Source organism: Chlorocebus sabaeus, chromosome 3 (assembly GCF_047675955.1).
Source record: "Chlorocebus sabaeus isolate Y175 chromosome 3, mChlSab1.0.hap1, whole genome shotgun sequence".
Lineage (NCBI taxonomy): Eukaryota > Metazoa > Chordata > Mammalia > Primates > Cercopithecidae > Chlorocebus > Chlorocebus sabaeus.
The window spans coordinates 29,455,147-29,474,242 of record NC_132906.1 but is presented as its reverse complement, the minus strand read 5'-3'; the positions used below and the strand labels follow the sequence as shown (position 1 = coordinate 29,474,242).

General features: G+C 42.9%; 1 protein-coding gene across 1 annotated transcript in view; it reads right to left on the bottom strand.

Moving 5' to 3' along the window:
• FAM124A (family with sequence similarity 124 member A) overlaps positions 1 to 18,376 on the bottom strand; it is a 61,133-nt gene extending 42,757 nt beyond the window's left edge. The window contains exons 1-2 of the mRNA XM_007960444.3: positions 18,160 to 18,376; positions 9,013 to 9,044 (exon numbers count right to left, since the gene is read on the bottom strand). Of these exons, the coding sequence (XP_007958635.2) occupies positions 9,013 to 9,044; positions 18,160 to 18,227 (100 nt within the window). The 5' untranslated portion in view covers positions 18,228 to 18,376. The remainder of the gene's footprint in view (positions 1 to 9,012; positions 9,045 to 18,159) is intronic.
• Between the last annotated feature and the right edge of the window lie 720 nt (positions 18,377 to 19,096).

The window sequence follows — 19,096 nt, the reverse complement described above, 5'->3', positions numbered from 1 at the left end:
TACTCTTTATAATAGGAGCTTCTTATAGGAGTTCTCAATGAAGAGCAGAAAGTGTTATAATCTAACAGATGGCGAGCCCTTCATCACACTGTCTAATAGAGAGACCTCCAACTTCCCAGTTCAGGCTATCTGTGGCCCTACATGTTTGAGCCTCACTCTCCTTGAGTCTGGGGCAATGAAATATTAAATATGGACTTGTAGAGAAAGCCCAGTTATCTCCATAATTGACAAAGGCAAGACTTCTTGTAACTATTCTTGTTACGAAAAGGAAAATCATTCTTCTAAGCACAGGCTGAACTACTCAGTTTCGCTTCCTTTGTGTGCCAATAATAACGTCAGAAGATGTCAGGGTCAGGTCAAAATAAAAAGGGGAGTGAAAGCATGTGGAACATTCCTTCCCTTCCTGAATCAGGTGATGTACAAAATAGAAGTTTCACAAATGTGGAAGAAGGAGAGAAGGTTTCAAAAGAAGGAAGAATGATGGGATCATCTTATTTTGTAACCTTGAAAAGATATGACTTGACTTTTTACATCATATTTTTCAGCTACTTCCAATTTGTTATTCTATCAGGGGTTAAAGGCAGCAGTATGGATGTTGAATAAAGATAGAAACTCTACTAGAGTGGAACATATTTTCCATAAAGACAATTTTTATGACACTCTCATCCATGTCTGTGGGAGAGTGAAATGGCACCTTTGGAGAATACCCTAGCAATAGGGATCAAAAGCTTTAAAGAATACACTTTTTACTCCAGCAATTCTGATTGTAGGAATATCTTCTAATAAGGAAGGATATGCACAAAGACCTATTACAAAGATGTTTTTTGGCAATGCTGTTTATAGTAGTAAAAAAGCAAATAAAACCTATAGGACCAACAATAGGGTACTGGTGAATAAAGTGCAGTGCAAAAATATAAGGGAATACTGTATGAATAATCAAACTACTATAGAAATGAGTTTCCTGGCATATAAAGATGTTTGCACTATAGTTAGAAAATTAGACTATAAAACAAAATATACAATGCCATTTTTTAGTAAATTCTTACCCAAAATTTTATATATCTACAGAAATATATGGATGCTCAAAAAAAAATCCTATAAAGGCAGACACCAAATTATGTATAATGGTTGTTTCTGGATGGTAGGATTCTGGGTCGTCTTCTTTTTGCTAATCTGTATTCTCTGATTTTTCTGCAATGACTGTGTATTATTTGGGTAGCAAAAAATTATTTTGAAATTAAGAAAAGCACCGGGCACATCAAGGTAAGGAGTAGTGGCAGTTATTCACTTTTGTTTCCTCTCTTAGGGGAAATCCTGACAATTCTGGTAGACCAGATATCCCTGAAGTACCACTTCAGCTTTTCAGGGAGGTAAAAAAAGTACTAATGAGAAGTCTGCCTCCATTTTTCTTTCATATCCTGGATAGAAACCAACACCCTCTTTGGAGGTGAAGTCACACAACTAAAACTTACCTTTGAATCCAGAAGACTACACCGTATTTTTTTGGAAATGGATACCAGCAGAGCAAAGCATCAAAGGAGTTATCTGTGTCATGTATTGTCCTTACCCTGTGATTTCCTGATGCATATCTTTGGTTATTGCTCTTTTCTTATCAACTGTCAGATAGTTAACACTGCCTAGCTTTTCAGGTCCCCATTCAGAGGACTCTGAATATACAGGCCCCACACCATGAAATAACAATCTAATGGACTCACACGTTCAGCTTCAGTAGTTCCTTCATCTCATCTCAGAAGTTTCATTTGCCACTTTCATGGTCCAACAGGTAAGGCTGCTACCTGAAACCCCAAACACACACTCTACCCTCTTCATAAGGGATATATCCTGTGTTTTAGAATAAACCACTCTCAGTGGGTAAACACGATCTTTTCTTTTCAATTATCAACTTAAAAACGCAAATATCAAGTGAAAAACTTTTTCATCCAGATATTAGGTGGATCCTAGAGCCTATAGGTTTTAAAAATTAGAACCCAAAAGTAAGAGATTCGGATAAGCCATGTGTATCAGGGATGATTTCAGAGCGCGCCTGCGTAACGAAGAGATGGGCTAGCTCGGTGCTCCTCAAACTTCCAGTACATACAACTTACTGGCCTCGGGAGGCCTGGGATTCTGCATTTCTAACAAGCTCCTGGTGATCCCTGGACCACACTCTAAGCAGCAAGTTTTCCAGTTTGGTGATTCTATATGCTCTACTAGGCCATTAACACCTTCCCCTGGGCAGCTGACACAATGTGAAGCAAGCAGTATGCCCTGACCCACAACAGCTGGCATTCTGTGGCTCTGAGGCTATGGCTGAGCCACCACCTGAGTGGCTGCAAAACCCAGACCTGCCATAAATGACACACCCAGGCCTGTGGCCTATTAGTGTCACCTACCAGCTACATGCTAAATGGCCCCAGCCCTAGGAGGAGGGCCCAGGGACCTGACAAGTATCCCAAAGCCCTTCCACAGAAAACTTCAATGCCTGGGGTTGTGGGAAGAGCCACCAGCAGCAGGGCCCTCTCTCCACAGTTAGGGAAAGCTGGAGTGAGGGAAAAGAAACCTTAAGGGCGTTCTCCCATACACCTACAGAGACAGTAGCTATAAGCATACCGGATGCCCCATTCCTGGAATGCAATAGACACTACTGAGTAAAAGCTTTAATTCTGCAGTCACTTTGAAGGAAAAGCCACAAAAGAAGACAGACTGGATAAGGAAATCAGATTGATCTGTCCAGATGTACAGCATTTCAGTGGTTCCTCACTTGTTTCTACAGCCATGACCACACACCAAGATGGAACATGTTATCACTGACACCATCGACCAACACTCAGCCCCTCATGGAGAACCCGATCCAGGGCTGCAGACTCATTCCAGCTGTGCCACAGCTCACCCTGAATCTCCTTTGAGAACAGTTTTGTGAATAAACATGACTGTTATGCCAGGACATGGTCTTAAATGTAATAAAAATGGAAATAGTTCTTATTTGGGGTTCGTTGGCTGGAAGTTGCACACTCAAGTGCTTCCAGCTCTGTGGATGGTAGAGTAGAAATTCAAAACCCTATGATTTTCCCCCACTTGGAAATAAGTACACCATCTCCCCAGTGCTTTCAGTTGTTTTATGTCAACTGCTGGGTTTATTACAGTATATCAAACAATCATTAGTATTACTAATAAGCCCTTTGGAAGCTAAGGAAGTAAAAAACTAATGAAAATAGGGGCAGACCTGAACTGAGACACTCAAGGTATACAACTAACTCTAAGTGACTACATTCTAATTCAGAGAATATTGGTGACTTTTCTTTATGACACTTTTACTGCAGTAGGGTGTGAAGCTGGTGGATGTTTGAGTCTTTTCACAACTTGTGAACACTGCCAACTTCATGCTAATCACAAAATAAAGCAAGTTCAATAGCTAAAATTGTTCTTTATGAGAATTAAACAGATTTGAGTTTTGCTTAGATCTTATGGAATAAGACTCTGAAAGAATATTTGTTTTGAGAATTATAGGGAAAGTATTTTATACAGAAGAAAAAATGAAGACTAACATTTACAAATGGATAAAAGTTAAATTGGCTACTAGCATCTCTTCTGACACATTGATCTTCCTTTTCTGGAGATGTGATTAAAAAAACTGGCTCTAAAATAAGCAAAATCTGTCAATAAGTTATCATCTTCTCTAATGAAGACAGAAAGAACATAATAAATACTTCATTATCCCAAGTCTGACTTTAGCTCTTGGATATGGAGACACAGATCATATGTATTCACGTATTCCCCATTGGTGAGGAGTTCTACAGTATGTAATCATATCTTTTCCATGTGTTGCTTTCAAAGCTCCTACATTGGCTTATCACAAATATAATTGCTTAATTATATCACAATGAGCTCATCTTTCCCTCCAAAATGCTGAGGGGTTGCAAAAATGTGGCCAAGGCCAAAATCAAAACATTTATTGTATCAGTATCCTGAACTTGTAAGAAAATGTTGAAATGACTGAGAAACTAGAGGGAGAAGGCAGCATTTATGTGGAAAGAGACAGCTGTGAGAAAAGACAGTCTCAGGAAGGGATGAGATGTCTTCCCAGACAGAGCAGCGAAGCAGAACTGACAAGCCCCGGTGGTGATTCTAGACCAGCTACAGTGGCTTGTAATTAACCAAGACACCTGGACTTGCCTAGTTGAAAAACACCTGTGATCAACCTGACCCCTTTTCCCTCAATAAGAGTCTATCCAGGGGCCCTGAACAGCAGCTGCGCCTAGTTGAGGCTGCTTTGAGGGCAGTTCAGACACGGCAACCCCAGGAAAGCAGCAGGGAGGATGTCAGCAGGGAGAGAGGCTATCTGAGTTACTGGAGGGACAGAGCAAGAAGCTGGAAAAAGAAGGTAGGACCAAAATGGAAGTGGGCAGGAATCTGAGGCCCCAGTAGGTTGAAAAACAGTTTCAGTGCCTCACAGCCACCCATCATGCGTGCCTTTTTGCACAGCTTGGTACATGTTCCCAGGCTCAGATCAGCAGAGCACACTGTTCGTGGCCTTTTCTCCCCGACTTCCACAGCCACAGAGAATTCCTCAGGGAATTGTCAAGGGACTAGGAGAAACCCTCTATCACTTCACCCAATCTTTTACCATTTGTGCTTTCTGCTGTCTACAAGGCATTCCTGCCATCGCTGGCACTTCCTGAAGGTGTCAGATAAAGAGTTCATCACTATCTTGAGTTTTGAGGAGGAACAGTTTTAGAGGTAAAATTAGGAGAGAAAATAGAGAAGGTTCCTTCAGAACAGCCTCAAATAGGACTAGTTAGTTCTTTGACTATTTCCTATCGGCTTATTCTGGGGCTAGATATCCTCAAAAAATGTCATAGTTTCCTAAAAATATAATTTTTAAGTTCCTAATATCTTCTAAGAGTAATTCTCTAAGTATGATTATAATCTTAATTTGAATGGAAATATTCAATCACACATGATACAGATTTCATTAGCATTACGTGGCAGAGTTGATTTTTTTTCCTGGCATAATTATTGTTTTTCTTTTCTCTCATTTATAAATAATTTCCTCCCTTTTATTTAAACCGCATAAGAATGTTAATTGTACATAGTGGCTTGATGGTCTCACCAGGTTTCTGGAAAAACAGGATTCTGGAAGTAAAAATTAATCTTCCATAGCAAGTATTATGAGTTTTTGAGATCTCCTGAGTGCCAAAAGTGTGTTTAGCCTTTCGGAAAACATTGAAAAAAATAAAATAAAATAAAATAAAAATCCTGCCTTCCTTGTCAGTCTGTAAAAGGTAAATGATACAGTTGCAACTGGAAAAAATTCACCCAGACAAAACCAAACCATCCATTAAAGAAGCCCCTCGGCCACGCCCCCCAGATCTGGACAGGGATAGAGGAGAAGTCGGCGAAGTGCAGTTCCATGATCTGTGAGGTGGACGAAAAGAGGGCGATGCCCAGCAGTCCCCATGCCTGCCTCTACCCTAGACCTGTGCAGTTCTGTGAGGGGAGGGAGGCAAAAAGCAGCTGCTGCCTTTCACCACAGTCTCTCTACTGTGACCAACTTACAGGCAGCTCACAGTTCAGAGAAGCTCGGGTTGATTCTGGCCGTCCCTTGTTTTAGGATTTACACTACAGGCCACGAGACAGGATGCCCAGGCCTCTAGATTTTTATTCTGGGTCAAAAAGAGAGCAAAGAGAAAAGGTGTAAGTGCCTCAGTACTTCCCTGCTTCTTTCTTTCCTCCTCCTTCCTTCCATCTCTTTGTAGTTTCTTGGAAATTCATATTTCAGCCTCCTAGAGCTTCTGGAAGGGCCCTTAAAGGTTTTCCAGCCCAATCATCTTATTTACAGAGGAGGAAACGAAGGCCCAGAGAGGGCGAATGACCCAAGAGCCCGTGGCTAATTCATGGTGGAACTGGGACTAGAACTCAGGACACCTAACCACGCCACCACTCTTGGACCTTACACTTAGTGATAACTTTTCTTTTTCTCCCATGCGGCAGCTGGCATGAGGAAGCAGCCCCCTGCATTTTGAGGAAAAAGACAACAACTAAATAAAACGGTGCTCTCTGGAGGGAGGTCTCGTTACAATCCCTAGTAATGAAAACTCAGCTGTGGACAAACAGGCCACAAGGTCGATGCTCCTGCTAGCTCACCCCAAGGAAGCATTTCCGTGCCTGTGAGCTCAGGAACAAACGGGTAAAAAAGCATCATGTGAATGGTGAGTAAGAACCACTTGCAGATGCAGAAAAATCCACTTTGTAATAGTGAATGATTAGAATTAACTCTCAATTCCCAACAGGAATCAGGAATTATTCAAAAGCCACTGAGTCGAGAGAGGCTGACAGCTGTGGCAGAGTGACAGTGAGATGCAGGAGCTGCTCCCAGCATGTCACACTGGGACTGGGACGATGCAGCTGTAGGGCAGGGGCAGCCCAGGACCCTTCTGGACACAGACAGTGCCACCCCAAGTCTCGACTGTGACTGGGAGAGGCCCTGCAACTAAATCATTCAGGATAAATAACAAAGTCACTACCCTTCTCTCCACTCAGACCCCTGTGATTATGTAGTTTGTGGGGAAACATTATTTTTAAAATCTACTTAGAAAATATTTTTTTTCTTATTGTAGCATTGTCAAATTGATACTTTAAAGGATTTAAGACTTTAGGTTTTAAAATTGTTTCCAAATCTTTTCAGAAAGTCAACTATGTTACTCTTCACTGACTGCTCCAGGAGCCTTCTCCTGAAAGTGGGTGGGGCCAGGATTTATGCTCCTGGCTGGGAGGAGAGGCAGGCCACGCACCCTGCTGGTGCTGAGGCAGGGACAGTCAACCCTCCCCCCTTCCCCCAACCCGCCCCGCCCCGGTATCCACTCTCCCTTTCTTCCTTATTAATGGAACCATAGCATGTGACAATGTAAACAAAGAAAACATAACATTTTTCAGACTCCCTTGTAACTAGGGATAAACATGTGACCAAGATCTGGCCAATAGAGATAAAAATTACTGGGTAGAGTCTCTGAAAAAATTCCTTAAAAAGTGGGGATGGTTCAGCTGGCAGGTACCTTCTGCCCTTCCCCTTTCCTTTTTCCTGCCCAGAACAAGGATGTGATGGCTGGGGTGGAGGCAGCCATGTTATAACATGACAAGCCTGAGGAAGGAAGCCAAAAGCTGAGAACCGTGTAGCCAGATGACGGAAGGAGCTCCTGCACCAGACCTACACTGCCTCCTTGGACTTTTTTTTTTTTTTTCCTTTTTCTTAAGTGTTAGAGGAAAACTAATCCCTACTTGTTTAACCATCATTTCCCACCATTATTTGTAGTCAAATACATTTCCTAACTGAAACACATATACACACTTACTCACGAAGAGGCCCCAACACTGAAGAGTGAGGCAGGAACCACCAAACATTTAAAGTAGAAAAGAAGAGCAATAGCAGGGTATTGATCCCAGCTGCACTAATAGAAATTCCAACTCAGAGACTGCAATTAAAATAATGGAGAGGAAAACATCTCAAACCAAATTACCAGTTTTGATAACTACAGAGGTGTTGTGGTGTGACCCAGAGGACTGATTTGTGAGCTACAAATTGAGCTAAGGCTTAACACAAGTATTTTAGAAAAATCATTCTGAAAACAAATGTAGCCTCTGGGCAAAACTGAGTGGAATGAAAATGGTGGAACAGAGAGAGAGGGTTCAACTGAGCTTTCTCTGGTTTTACAAATGCAGGAGCTTTGGGGAATGAGTTTAAATCTCTGAAGCATTATTCTCATTATTACTAATGGTTCTTAATAACTAAGGGGCAACATTCGGTCTCCAATTGGCTGAACTGACCAGAAATTGCTCATTGCAGTTATAGTAATAATGAAATATAATTTGACACTAAATTACAAATCCAGATATAAAACTATCTGCTCAGTCTGTTATTGCAAAGGAAAACTAAGCCAGAACATCAATAAATAGAATAATCCAATTAAGTGTCTCTCCATTTGGGAACTATTTAGAATTGAGAGTTTAACAGGCTAGTGAGATAGGGCAAAACAATTTAATATTTACTGATTTAAACAATCAGGGCTTTTATTATAAGACAATTATTTTTGTTAATTTAAAATAAGTATTCAATCAATCTGAATGGCTTTGGTCATTTATGTAGTAATCTTAATCACTCTCAATTCTTTCTAGTTATGAGGCATAATTTCTCACAGCACATTTACCTGGACTTTAATATTAAATATAAGCACCTTTTAAATAACTAAAGTGTCTTTGTAAACATATTCCTGATCATTTTTTTGCCACGTATAATAACCACCTATAAGCCAGGAATTACAAATACAGGATGATAGATTGATAAAAATGTCTGTATTCCTTTTAGCCACATTTAAGTGGAAAAGTGATAGCTAAATTCCCTAATTATAACCTACATCGGTTACACACACTAATATATATGTATATCGATGTACATATGTATTGGCATGTATAACTAATGTAGGTTATAATTAGGGAATTTAGCTATCACTTTTCCACTTTAGCTATAACTGTTCCAACTGTTAACACACTTTGCAGGATTTTGCCAGAGATAGATGTTCCCTCCATTGGAGAGGGAAGATATTTGCCTGCAGATGCAGACATGCAAGGGAAGAGATTTTGTAAGAGATGAGCTGGAGCAACCGCAGGGATCCAGGAATTGTGCTCTGAGCTTTCTGTTTGCCTGAGGTAGCAGGTATCTGATAGATGTTTGTTCAATGAAAGTGCTACCTCAGATTCTTCAGAGATGATGTTCCTAGAAGCATCCATAAGTAGCTGATAAAGCCCAGGTTACATCCTCAAGGCTGAATTTCTGTATGATCAGATTCTCCGGGAAAAGCCTCCGCTTCCAGAGTTACAGCATTCTGTACCACATTCTTTGGCAAGGATGCCTTTGGTTATTCATACCTATTATAAAACCTTGTACACACATGGCCTCTATGGTACTGACCTCTCCGGGGACTGTTAGACAACAATGAAGGATGTTTAAACGATACTTACTGCTGGTGGAGGACAGGTGGCTGTAGTCGGACCTGAAACACAAGACCTCCGTGTTAGTAGAATTCTTTATCCAAATGATTTATTCAAGCCAGAATTTTAAAGTCAGTGGTAAGTAGCATTTAACTGGTAAAGAAATGTCACCAATTAAGAACTGTAGTGCTAAGGCTCATTTTATGCAAAACAAAGTTATGTCTGAATTTGAAAGCAAAACTTTAAAGGAACTTTAGAATTTTGGGGGCCCTCATATGAGTTCTGCCAATTCCTCTGATGGGGTTTGGAAGAAGCCATTTAAAGGTTTAGCAAAAATTTTGAATGGTTATTTTTCTGGGGAGAAGTCCCAAAGTTTTCAACAGACTCATCACTCGCAGATTCCCTCAAAAGGTTACTGCAAATGAGCACCCTTCAAATGTTCGCACCACACCATGGGGAAATGTTCTTAGTTGACTTAAGCAGAGGATCCCAGTGCGAGGAGAGAGGGAACCTCAGCTTTGAAGGTTTCCGCATTCAAGGTGGGGCTGACCACCAGGAAACAAAGGCACAATGATATTTCCACTGATTTCAGTTTTATCTGAGAAGAAAGCCTGCCAGATATTAGAGTAACAGGATGTGAGCTGTGATAGGGAAAGGGAAAAGGCAGGCTAAGGCTGGAGTGAAATCGCCCTTTCAGTTTCTACGCTGAGGAATCAGCTGCTGGCATTCGGCCTCTGTAACAGTGAGGCTCTAGCCAAGGATCTGCTTAATCTCTAGTAAGTTTCTGCCCTACTTCTGTAGCTGTTAAGACTTTCCTCTCTGGCAACAAGTTTGATATGGAAGCTATTTATTTTTTTCTCCTAGTGTCCCAAAGTCATTCTCAGTAGGAAATTAATCACTTTAGCACGTAGGGATTTATTCTGCCATGGAAGTTATGGGATGTAGTTATGCAAATAAACTGCTTAATTATGTTTAATTTTATAGATATACATTTCTTTTATCTCCTTAGTCTCCCGTTGCCTTTCTTAAATCATCCAGTTTTCACTCCACTGAACTTCTTGCCACATTTTAAAAAGTACATGCAAAACTTTTTTTAAAAATCATAAGCAGCATGCCTCTTACTGGTTAAAATAACCTACATCACTCAAAATGCTGCATTGATTTATTGGTTGAGGAACAAAATGGAAGAAAACAACATGTGGTTTTCACTTTTGCAAATGAAATACTTTAGTAGTCATGGAATCAATGAATTTTAAAACTGGAAAGAATAACAACTACCAACATTTGCATATCCCTTTATATATTATAAACTGCATTCATATATATATAGAGAGAGATATATATAATTCAGTTTTTTATTTTATTGACTAGGAAATTAAAGTGATACTATCTGTACAGAGACCAGGAGGTGAGCAATGATTAGTGACTGAAGTGAGTGTGCATGGTGGGTGGAAAGGAAGGAGTCCAAAGGCAGAATGGATTGACTGGCTAGCACATGGTGACATACTGGCTAAGGGAGACAACAGAGAGGGGAGGGTCAAGGATTAGCAACGTTCTGAAGCCCAGGATTTGTAACCCAGTACCGGTGCATTAAATTCTTTCTGGAACCATACAGGACATAAACGTTTGAACAATACTTGGAAATGTAATTATATATAAACTGAGTGACTGCTCAGCAAACATCCACTGTGGTAGATGCAACAGGAAAGCAACTCGATTACAATAAAATCATCTCGAGATGGACAGATTTTAAAGAAATGTCATGACTATTCAAATACAACACACAATAAGAATGTGCGATATTTCTATTTCTTTTATTCTTTAAAATGTGTATCTTCAGCTAGGATTTTCCAAATTCTCTTGAAGCAGATGGGATTCACATATGCATACATTTTAAAGATCTGCATACAGATGGATATGTATGTAGAATGAAATTTACACTTGAAACATAGTTCAAGAATCTTAAAGTGCAACAGTATTTTAGTGTCTTAGGACAGGTGCTGGCATAACTGATGCCCCTCTATGAGTCCCTCCACATTTCTAGACTAAGGGCACCACCGGGTTGGGCCTGCCAAATGGTCAGCCTTCTGACAATCACACTGATCCTGCTCCAGTTCCCTCCACATACAGCAGCCAATCTTTGCAAAGGATAAATCTGATCATGTCTCTCTCTGGATGAAATTCAAGCTCACTAGTGTAAAACACAAACCCCTCTCTCTGTGATGGATGGCCCGGCTCTGCAGTCCAACTTTCACCCCGGTCCACTGTCACAACAGAAACACACAGAGAGTCACCTACAGCCTCCCACTGCTCTCCAGCCTCTGATCCTCAGTATATGCAATTTGTACACAGTTGCCATAATGATGGAGACACAATTTTGAATTGCTCTTTTCACTTGATACCATCATAACATGCTGCTACACATTTCCTGTAATTATCATTTTAAATTGAGTAATATACTATAATGTATTCAACCCTTTTGTTGGCTAAATGATCGTTCCTGGTTGTTCACCTTTACAAAACACACAGTAATGAGATTATTTATGAATATAGCTTTATATTTATTTTCTTTTCCTTAGAAAAATTATCATGGGTGGAAATATAGACTGAGTTGAGGTATAAATACTTTTATAGCCCTTAAAATATACTCCAAATAACCTCAAAAGCTTACTTACTAGAAATACTGCCAGGAAAGACAAACCACAAAGCTTGAAACAATTTTGCACAAAATAAATAGGTTCAAACCATTTCGGAGAATAACCAGGTATTTGATGAGGGTTCTCTGGACGAGTCTGTACTCCCCCAGTTTTTTTAGGCATGAAGGAACAGCAGTAGGGTACCTGCCTTGAGATTTCTGTTTATTGGTCTCACATCAGAAGAATTTAGTTAGCTGGCTATGCATAAGACATTCAACCCTGCCAGAATGAAGCATGAAAGGTGAATTTAGAATGAAAAATTTATACACGATATAGAGCAGACTAATACAAGAATTATGTACATTCACACACCTGACAAATATAGACACATTTCCAATTGTTACTTAGTATTTGTGCCAATAATGAACAGAAAGTTAGATGCAGTCCCTTGACTATATTAATTACATTATTACATGTAGGGATTATATAGAGGTTCTGTACTTAAAACAGTTTACCCTATCAGACAGCAGCCTAGCTACCAAATGATATACTACATACATACAGAATACCTTCCTAAATTATTTTCCAGGAAAATCATGGCATAAGAATTGATCTTGGCATTCCTGTAAAATTGATCTTGATGTTTCTGTAAAACATCAGTTCAACGCATCATGGACCTCATCTGTTAACCCTCATTGCACTGAATTAAATTTAGTGTTAACTAGCTCTACCTTAAATACAAAGATAACAAAGTACTAACAAATGATCTGGTCTTCTATACAGCATTTCCCCTTTCATCTTTTTAAAAGACCTGTCCCATTTAAAAATTCACTCCACCTATTCTTTTCCACCCACCTATTTAAAGTCTAGACCCCTGATTTTTTGTTACGTCTTAAGTCACAGCGAAGTATCAATTGGAGGTCCTCCAAAGAAACAGGGCATGGTATGGCTCTACATGTTCAGAAGCTCAGTGATAGCTGAGATGGAAGTGGAAGTTCATTAATGCCAGACCAAACTATTGAATGAAAATAATCCATCACATGCAAAAGAGTGGCTTACATGCCAAATCTTGAAGGCATCACTAATGAAACAGTCATTATAAAGCATTGGCTTTTATTTGGGTTTACAAGGAACTGGCTGTCCTTCTATTTAAGGGATTCTGTTTCTTAAGATAGTTTACCACCATCAGCAGTCGACTTGCCAATTTTTGCTATAACGAAAAGTACATAAGAGCACAAGGCTTCTTTCAAGTGGATTTGGAAAATGGGAGTTTCAAAATGACATCAATTGCTACAGAAGAATACTAGTTTGCTTTCAGTCTTGGCTTGTATTAAGTAGGCAACAGCAGCATTTCAAGCAAAAGAAAATGTCTGAGCAGAAAACAAGAATTAATTACAGATCAAACAGCTCCTGGAGAGGCAACTTCACTAGGTGGGAAGCACACTGGAGATCCAGACTTCAATTCATGCCTCTAACGAGCCATGTGCCCTCTGAGTCTCCATTTCCTCATCTGTAAAATATAATTATTAGAATACTGAGGCATGCCCTGTAGTCTCTCAGATGTTCTGAATGATCAAATTACTTAAGGTATTTAAAAGCAACAGAGGATCTATTGTGATGAGTTTGAAAAACATATGGACTTGAGTTCACCATTTTTTTTTTTTTTTTTTTTTTTGAGACGGAGTCTCGCTCTGTCGCCCAGGCTGGAGTGCAGTGGCCGGATCTCAGCTCACTGCAAGCTCCGCCTCCCGGGTTCACACCATTCTCCTACCTCAGCCTCCCGAGTAGCTGGGACTACAGGCGCCCGCCACTGCGCCCGGCTAATTTTTTTCTATTTTTTAGTAGAGACGGGGTTTCACCATGGTCTCGATCTCCTGACCTTGTGATCCGCCCACCTCGGCCTCCCAAAGTGCTGGGATTACAGGCGTGAGCCACCGCACCCGGCTTTTATTATATAAAACTCTAAGTTTATAATTTGGAGTGTTCTTCATAACAATAATAATACAGTATGATGAGAAATGATCATGTCCTAAGGGTTCTAGACACTGAACAGGCACTAGGATTCTAGGCACTGAACAGGCACTGTTCTAGGGGCTTTAAATATATACGCTCATTTAATCCTCACACCAACCCTAGGAGGTAGGTAGTACTGTCATCATCCCCATTGTACAGAAGAGGAAACTGAGAGCAGAGAGAGGTTAAGTCACTGGATCAAGGTTTCACAGTCCCTAAGTAGAGGAGCCAGAATTTGAAAGAGCAGGCTGGCTCTTGTGACTAACTTTCAAAGTGGCCAACACAGCCACCGGCAGTGGGATGCATGAAGTTTCTCAGAACTGTTTCTTCCATCATGCTGCTGAAAGGATGGATAATCAGCTTAAGCAATACCCTGACAGCTCTTGTTTCTGTGTTTTGTTCACACCCCCTTACCCCAAATTTTGATGATCCTAACTATCCACTATCTCTCTCTGCCTGACCCTAGGTAGTTGAGCATTGCTGTGAGAAAATAAATAACTAGGGGAACTTGTACCTCTATAAATACGTAATTGCAAATTTCAACTGGGCACCCGCTCAACATTGCCCCAAACAACTATTCAAATCTCTTTTCTCCTCAGGTGGTGGAGGGCTGTATTTACACCAAAGAGAAACCCCATCTTGCCTGCCCTTTTAATTGCAGGAGGGGATGTCCTGCCTCCTACCTAAAGCCATCCATCCCCCTGTGGTCTGAAGTCCATCTGCCTCTACTTTTTCAGAATGCTGACACTACAGGACCAGAAGCAGTGGCTCACATCTATAATCTTAGTGCTTTGGGAGGCCAAGGTGGAAAGATTGCTTGAGGCCAGGAGTTTAAGACAGTTTCTGAGCAACATAGCAGGACCTTGTGTTTATAAAAATTAAAAAAAAAAATTAGCTGGGCATGGTGTCAGTGGTGCAGGCCTGTAATCCCAGCTACTCAGGAGGCAGAGGTGGGAGGATCACTTGAGCCTTGGAGTTTGAGGTTGCAGTGAGCCATGATTCCACCAATGCACGCCAGTCTGGTGACAGAGAGACCCTGTCTGTTAAAAAAAAAAAAAAAAAAAAAAAAAAGCAAGCAAGCAAGCCAACATTACAGATGATCATCTTTTCTCCTCCTTCTCCTTTCCCTTTCTATAGAATCCTTTCTATTGCACTGATTGCTCAATTAGCGCCTATGTTTAGAAAATCTTTCTTCATCCCAGTCTCCCTTTTAGATACTGCCTCTTTTTGCTTCTCCTTTTTCCAGACAAAGGAATTCACCTGCCTCCTCTTCTTCACCTTCTACTGCCTTCTAGAGCCACTCTAATCTGGCTCCTATCTCCACCACCCCACTGTGAAATACCACTCTTCCTTCACTTCATCATCTCCATTTAAAAAAGACATTTAGCTTTCCTCATCTTCATCAGTTTCTCAGTAGCAGAGTTGATCTCTCCTTCCTTTCTCAAAAACTCAAACCTCCCTTGGCTTCAATGATTCATATTCTTCCTTCTTTGACCTCATGTCTACTCTTTCTCAGGCTCCTTTATGAGCTCATTCTCATTGACTGGGCATTTAAATGTAGTTTCTCAAGGCTGGTCTTAAAGAGCAGCTGCTGCACAGAGTTGTTGAAGGATTCGAGGAGTCCATGAAATACATAAAGGCTTAGAACAGTAGGTGGCACATACTAAATGCTAAGAAAGTGCTTGCTGTTACCTTCAGTTGATTTCGTCTCTCCCAGGGCTTCCATTGCTATTTTTAGGTAAATAGTTCCCAAATGCAACGTCATCATGCGGCCCTCCCTACTGAGTTCCAGACAGATATACCCAACTGCTGATTCATCATCTTTACTTGGATGTCTCGCAAGACCTCAGACACAGTGTGTTGAAAATGAAATGTCTCAGACCTTGCCCAAACTTGGTTTGGAAGAGATCACCAGCTACTTTGAGAATTTGATTAAAAAAATAAGTTTCTTCTCATACAAATTCACGAAGCACATCATTTGCATACAACTTGAAGCAATTCATGGACCCCAAATTAAGGATCACTGCCTTAGCTGATGTGTCACTTGAGCTGAGTCCTGAAAGAAGAGTAGAGTTTCACCTGGCAGACAGGCATGTCAGGTGGGAAGGGCAGAGCTGGCAAAGAGGGCAGCTTGACAAAGGCGAGGAAACAGAAAAACCTGTCAGATGTGGCTAGATACAAGGCACACAGAAGGACCTGCTGAGAAACAAGGCGGCCAGGGAGGGAAGAAGGGACTCCATAACAGAAGTCAGGGCATATAGACCACGTTAAATTCCTTGCATTTGTAGATAACAGAGCCATAAACGTTTGAAAAGGAGAGACATGATCAGATTTGCATTTTAAAAATACTAATGATAGCAAACACTTATTGTTTTCTATGTGCTTTCTACACAATCTCTGTGAAAACTGGATAGGGTAAGGGGTAGGGGCAAGCTCCAGAAAAGTAGGGAAACGATGAACAGCTTTTTGATAACTGAAATTCAAGGGCTCTATGAATACACGGAAAACACAAAACTAATGAGCATACATTGAAACACATGCTATTTTACCTTTAGCTTAAGGATGCTAGTGATACAGTAAGAATTTCTGTTTTTTTTGAGATGGAGTTTCGTTTTTGTTGCCCAAGCTGGAGTGCAATGGTGTGATCTCGGCTCATGGCAACCTCTGCCTCCTGGGTTCAAGCGATTCTCCTGCCTCAGCCTCCCGAATAGCTGGAATTACAGGCATGTGCCACCATGCCCGACTAATTCTGTATTTTTTTTTAGTAGAGACCAGAGTTCTCCATGTTGGCCAGGCTGGTCTCGAACTCCCGACCTCAGGTGATCTGCCCACCTCAGCCTTCCAATGTGCTGGGATTACAGGCGTAAGCCATGGCGCCCGGCCAAGAATTCTTTAAACGATTCTGTCTTGTTACAAGTACACATTTTAGTGACAGAGGCTGAGAACAGAAGCTCTGGTGTCAGCAGGAGTGGCCAGCCCCTCCCAGGAGGCCTGGCAGCTGTCATGCTGATGTCCAGATCCTGGGGCGATATCACCCCCTGGGTCAGGACTTCCTCTCCCTTCTCTAAGACAGAGCCCTTGAAAAAAACATGTTTTAGGTGAGCTCTGCAAATGGAAAATGAATAGACTAGTGAACGCTTTATTTAACGCAGCTACAAATAAGCTGGTTAATTTTGCTTTGTTTCTTCTATTCATAGTCCAGCTAACTAGTGGCAGAAAAAAAAAAGCCAATAATCTTCAATTAAAGTTGATACATGCCACTTATACAAAGAGTGGGAAGAAGAAAGGGAGTTTAGCATTTAGCATCAGGTTACTCCACTAGATTATAATTGGGTGCTGTAGAGAGCTATGAATGAGTTTAGATAACAGAGAAAGCCCATTGCTGGGTGAATGCCCTAGGGAGTAAAGTCCCACATTTGGGCTAGGAGTGGTGGGGCAGGAGGGGCTGTGTCGGGAGCTTTGCCGGGGTTGGGTTAGAACTCTGGGTCGATTGTGGGCCTAGATTCTCTACCTGCCCTCACAGGGTTGCCAAATCCTGAGATTAGTCTAAAACCTCTCCGACCTGTCAGGAATGAGGCTTTCTGCAGTCTGGGCTCCCGCCCTCCCCCAGGATTACTCCAGATAGGAAAAGACATCCTTTCCTCCTGGGTCAGTACCCGTGGCCTGGATGTGGTGCTGACTCTGCACAGGAAAGTCCTTTAGATATAGGGGCTGCCTGGAAGCCTTTATAATGACATTCATCTCCTAAAAGGCATTTTGTCTTTTGTTCCGCTCAGGAAAACAGTGTTTGGAGACTAACTAATTAGTCTCCAAAGGTTTGAGCTCATTGTTTGAGTCCGCTGAAGCGAAGAGAATATTAAAAAAAAAAAAAAAAAAAAAAAAAAAAAAAAAAAAAAGGCAGGGCTAGATCCTAATCTTAACACCATCTCTATCCCGCCGGTACAACAGGTCAACGGTTCCGGCTGGGACAGGTGCACTTAGAGGTGACGAAGTTCGGCGGGACTGGAGGAGTCGAGGAAGGGGACTCGGCAGCACAGATTAAAGTCCCACGATGAAGCCATATAACGAGAAATGCCATCCTCCTAGCCGACTTCGGAAAGACTTTAGGTGCGGGTGTCCCACCCTGCTTTTCCTCCTCTCCCCATCTCCAGGGCCGGACTCCAGGGTGCTCCGGAGCTACAGGAGGAAAGTCCCCGAGGAAGGAGGAAACAAGTGCAAGAGCATCTCCTGTCTCTAGCGATGCTGACAAGGGGTCTTTGCATCCGCCTGGCGCTCTGCATCGCCTCACCGGATGGGTGGGCTTGCACTGAACCTTGAGCCCTTCCACTTTCCTTCCCCCGGGTGGGGCCCGCCCTGCTGGGGGCAGCCAAGGATCGCGCGGCCCGCCCGGGAGGCAGCGGGGGATCCGGCAGGAGAAGCCCCGCGCCCCTGTCACATTGCGGGGATCAGGAGGGTCCCCAGCCGGGGAGAAGCCGCCGCGCAACTCGGAGAGCGCCCCCCGCCCGCGGTCCGGCCCGGCGCGGCTCACCCTCCGGTCTCGGCGCCCGAGTCCACGCAGTCGTCCTCCTCGCCGCCGCCGCCCGCCTTCGGGTCCATGATGCGCGTCCCGGCCGCGCTCGGCTCGCGGGCGCCGTCGTGACCCGGGACGCGCTCCTTCTCGGCCGCTCCCTCCAGTCCGAGCCGGCCGGGCTCCCCGCGAGCGTCTGGCGGCCCTGGAGCCGGCAAACAACTCGAGCGCCAGCCGCGAACCCCGCGCCGCGCCCTCTCCCGGCCGCGCCCGGCGGGGCACCCGCGGCCGCGCCCGCCCCGCCCCTCGCCGTCCGGCGGGACCCGCGTGTGCGCGCGGCGGTGCGCGGGGAGTGCGCGCGAGCGCGTGCGTGAGCGCGTGGGGCGCGTGTGCGCGTGAGTGGCCGAGGCGTGTGAGGTCCCGTGCGTCTGTGGATGCGGTGTGATGTGGGTGCGGTGTGCACTCCTGGTTGCACGCGACTGTGGCTGTGCTGAGCGCGTGTGCCCATCTGTGGTGCGTGACCGCGTATGTGTTGTGGGGGCGGGGTGAGTGTGCACAGAAGAGCCGCCCCTCTCTCCCAGGCCCAAAGTCCGGGAATCCCGAGCCCCAGGGCTTGCCACGAGGTTCCCCAGCTCCTGATCCGGGAGGAGCACTGAGAAAACCAACCTCAGCGCATCGTGAAAGCTGAGAAGGATTTGTTTCCCTTTTGGGAACAATTCGAATACCTGGGTATTTTCTTATAGTTTCTGAAGAATTGCTGACGCCAAATTCATTATCACCTTTCTCAGTACACGTCTGAGTGGCATCCCACCCCCCAACTTGCCAGTTTACAATAGGTGTCATGCATTCTTTTGCTACTTTAAAAAAAAAAAAAAAACCTTTAAAAATAATTTAAAGAGCATTGAATGAACCTGCAATTCGCGGATTATTGCAGCAAGGGGATAACCTCAGGGTGAGT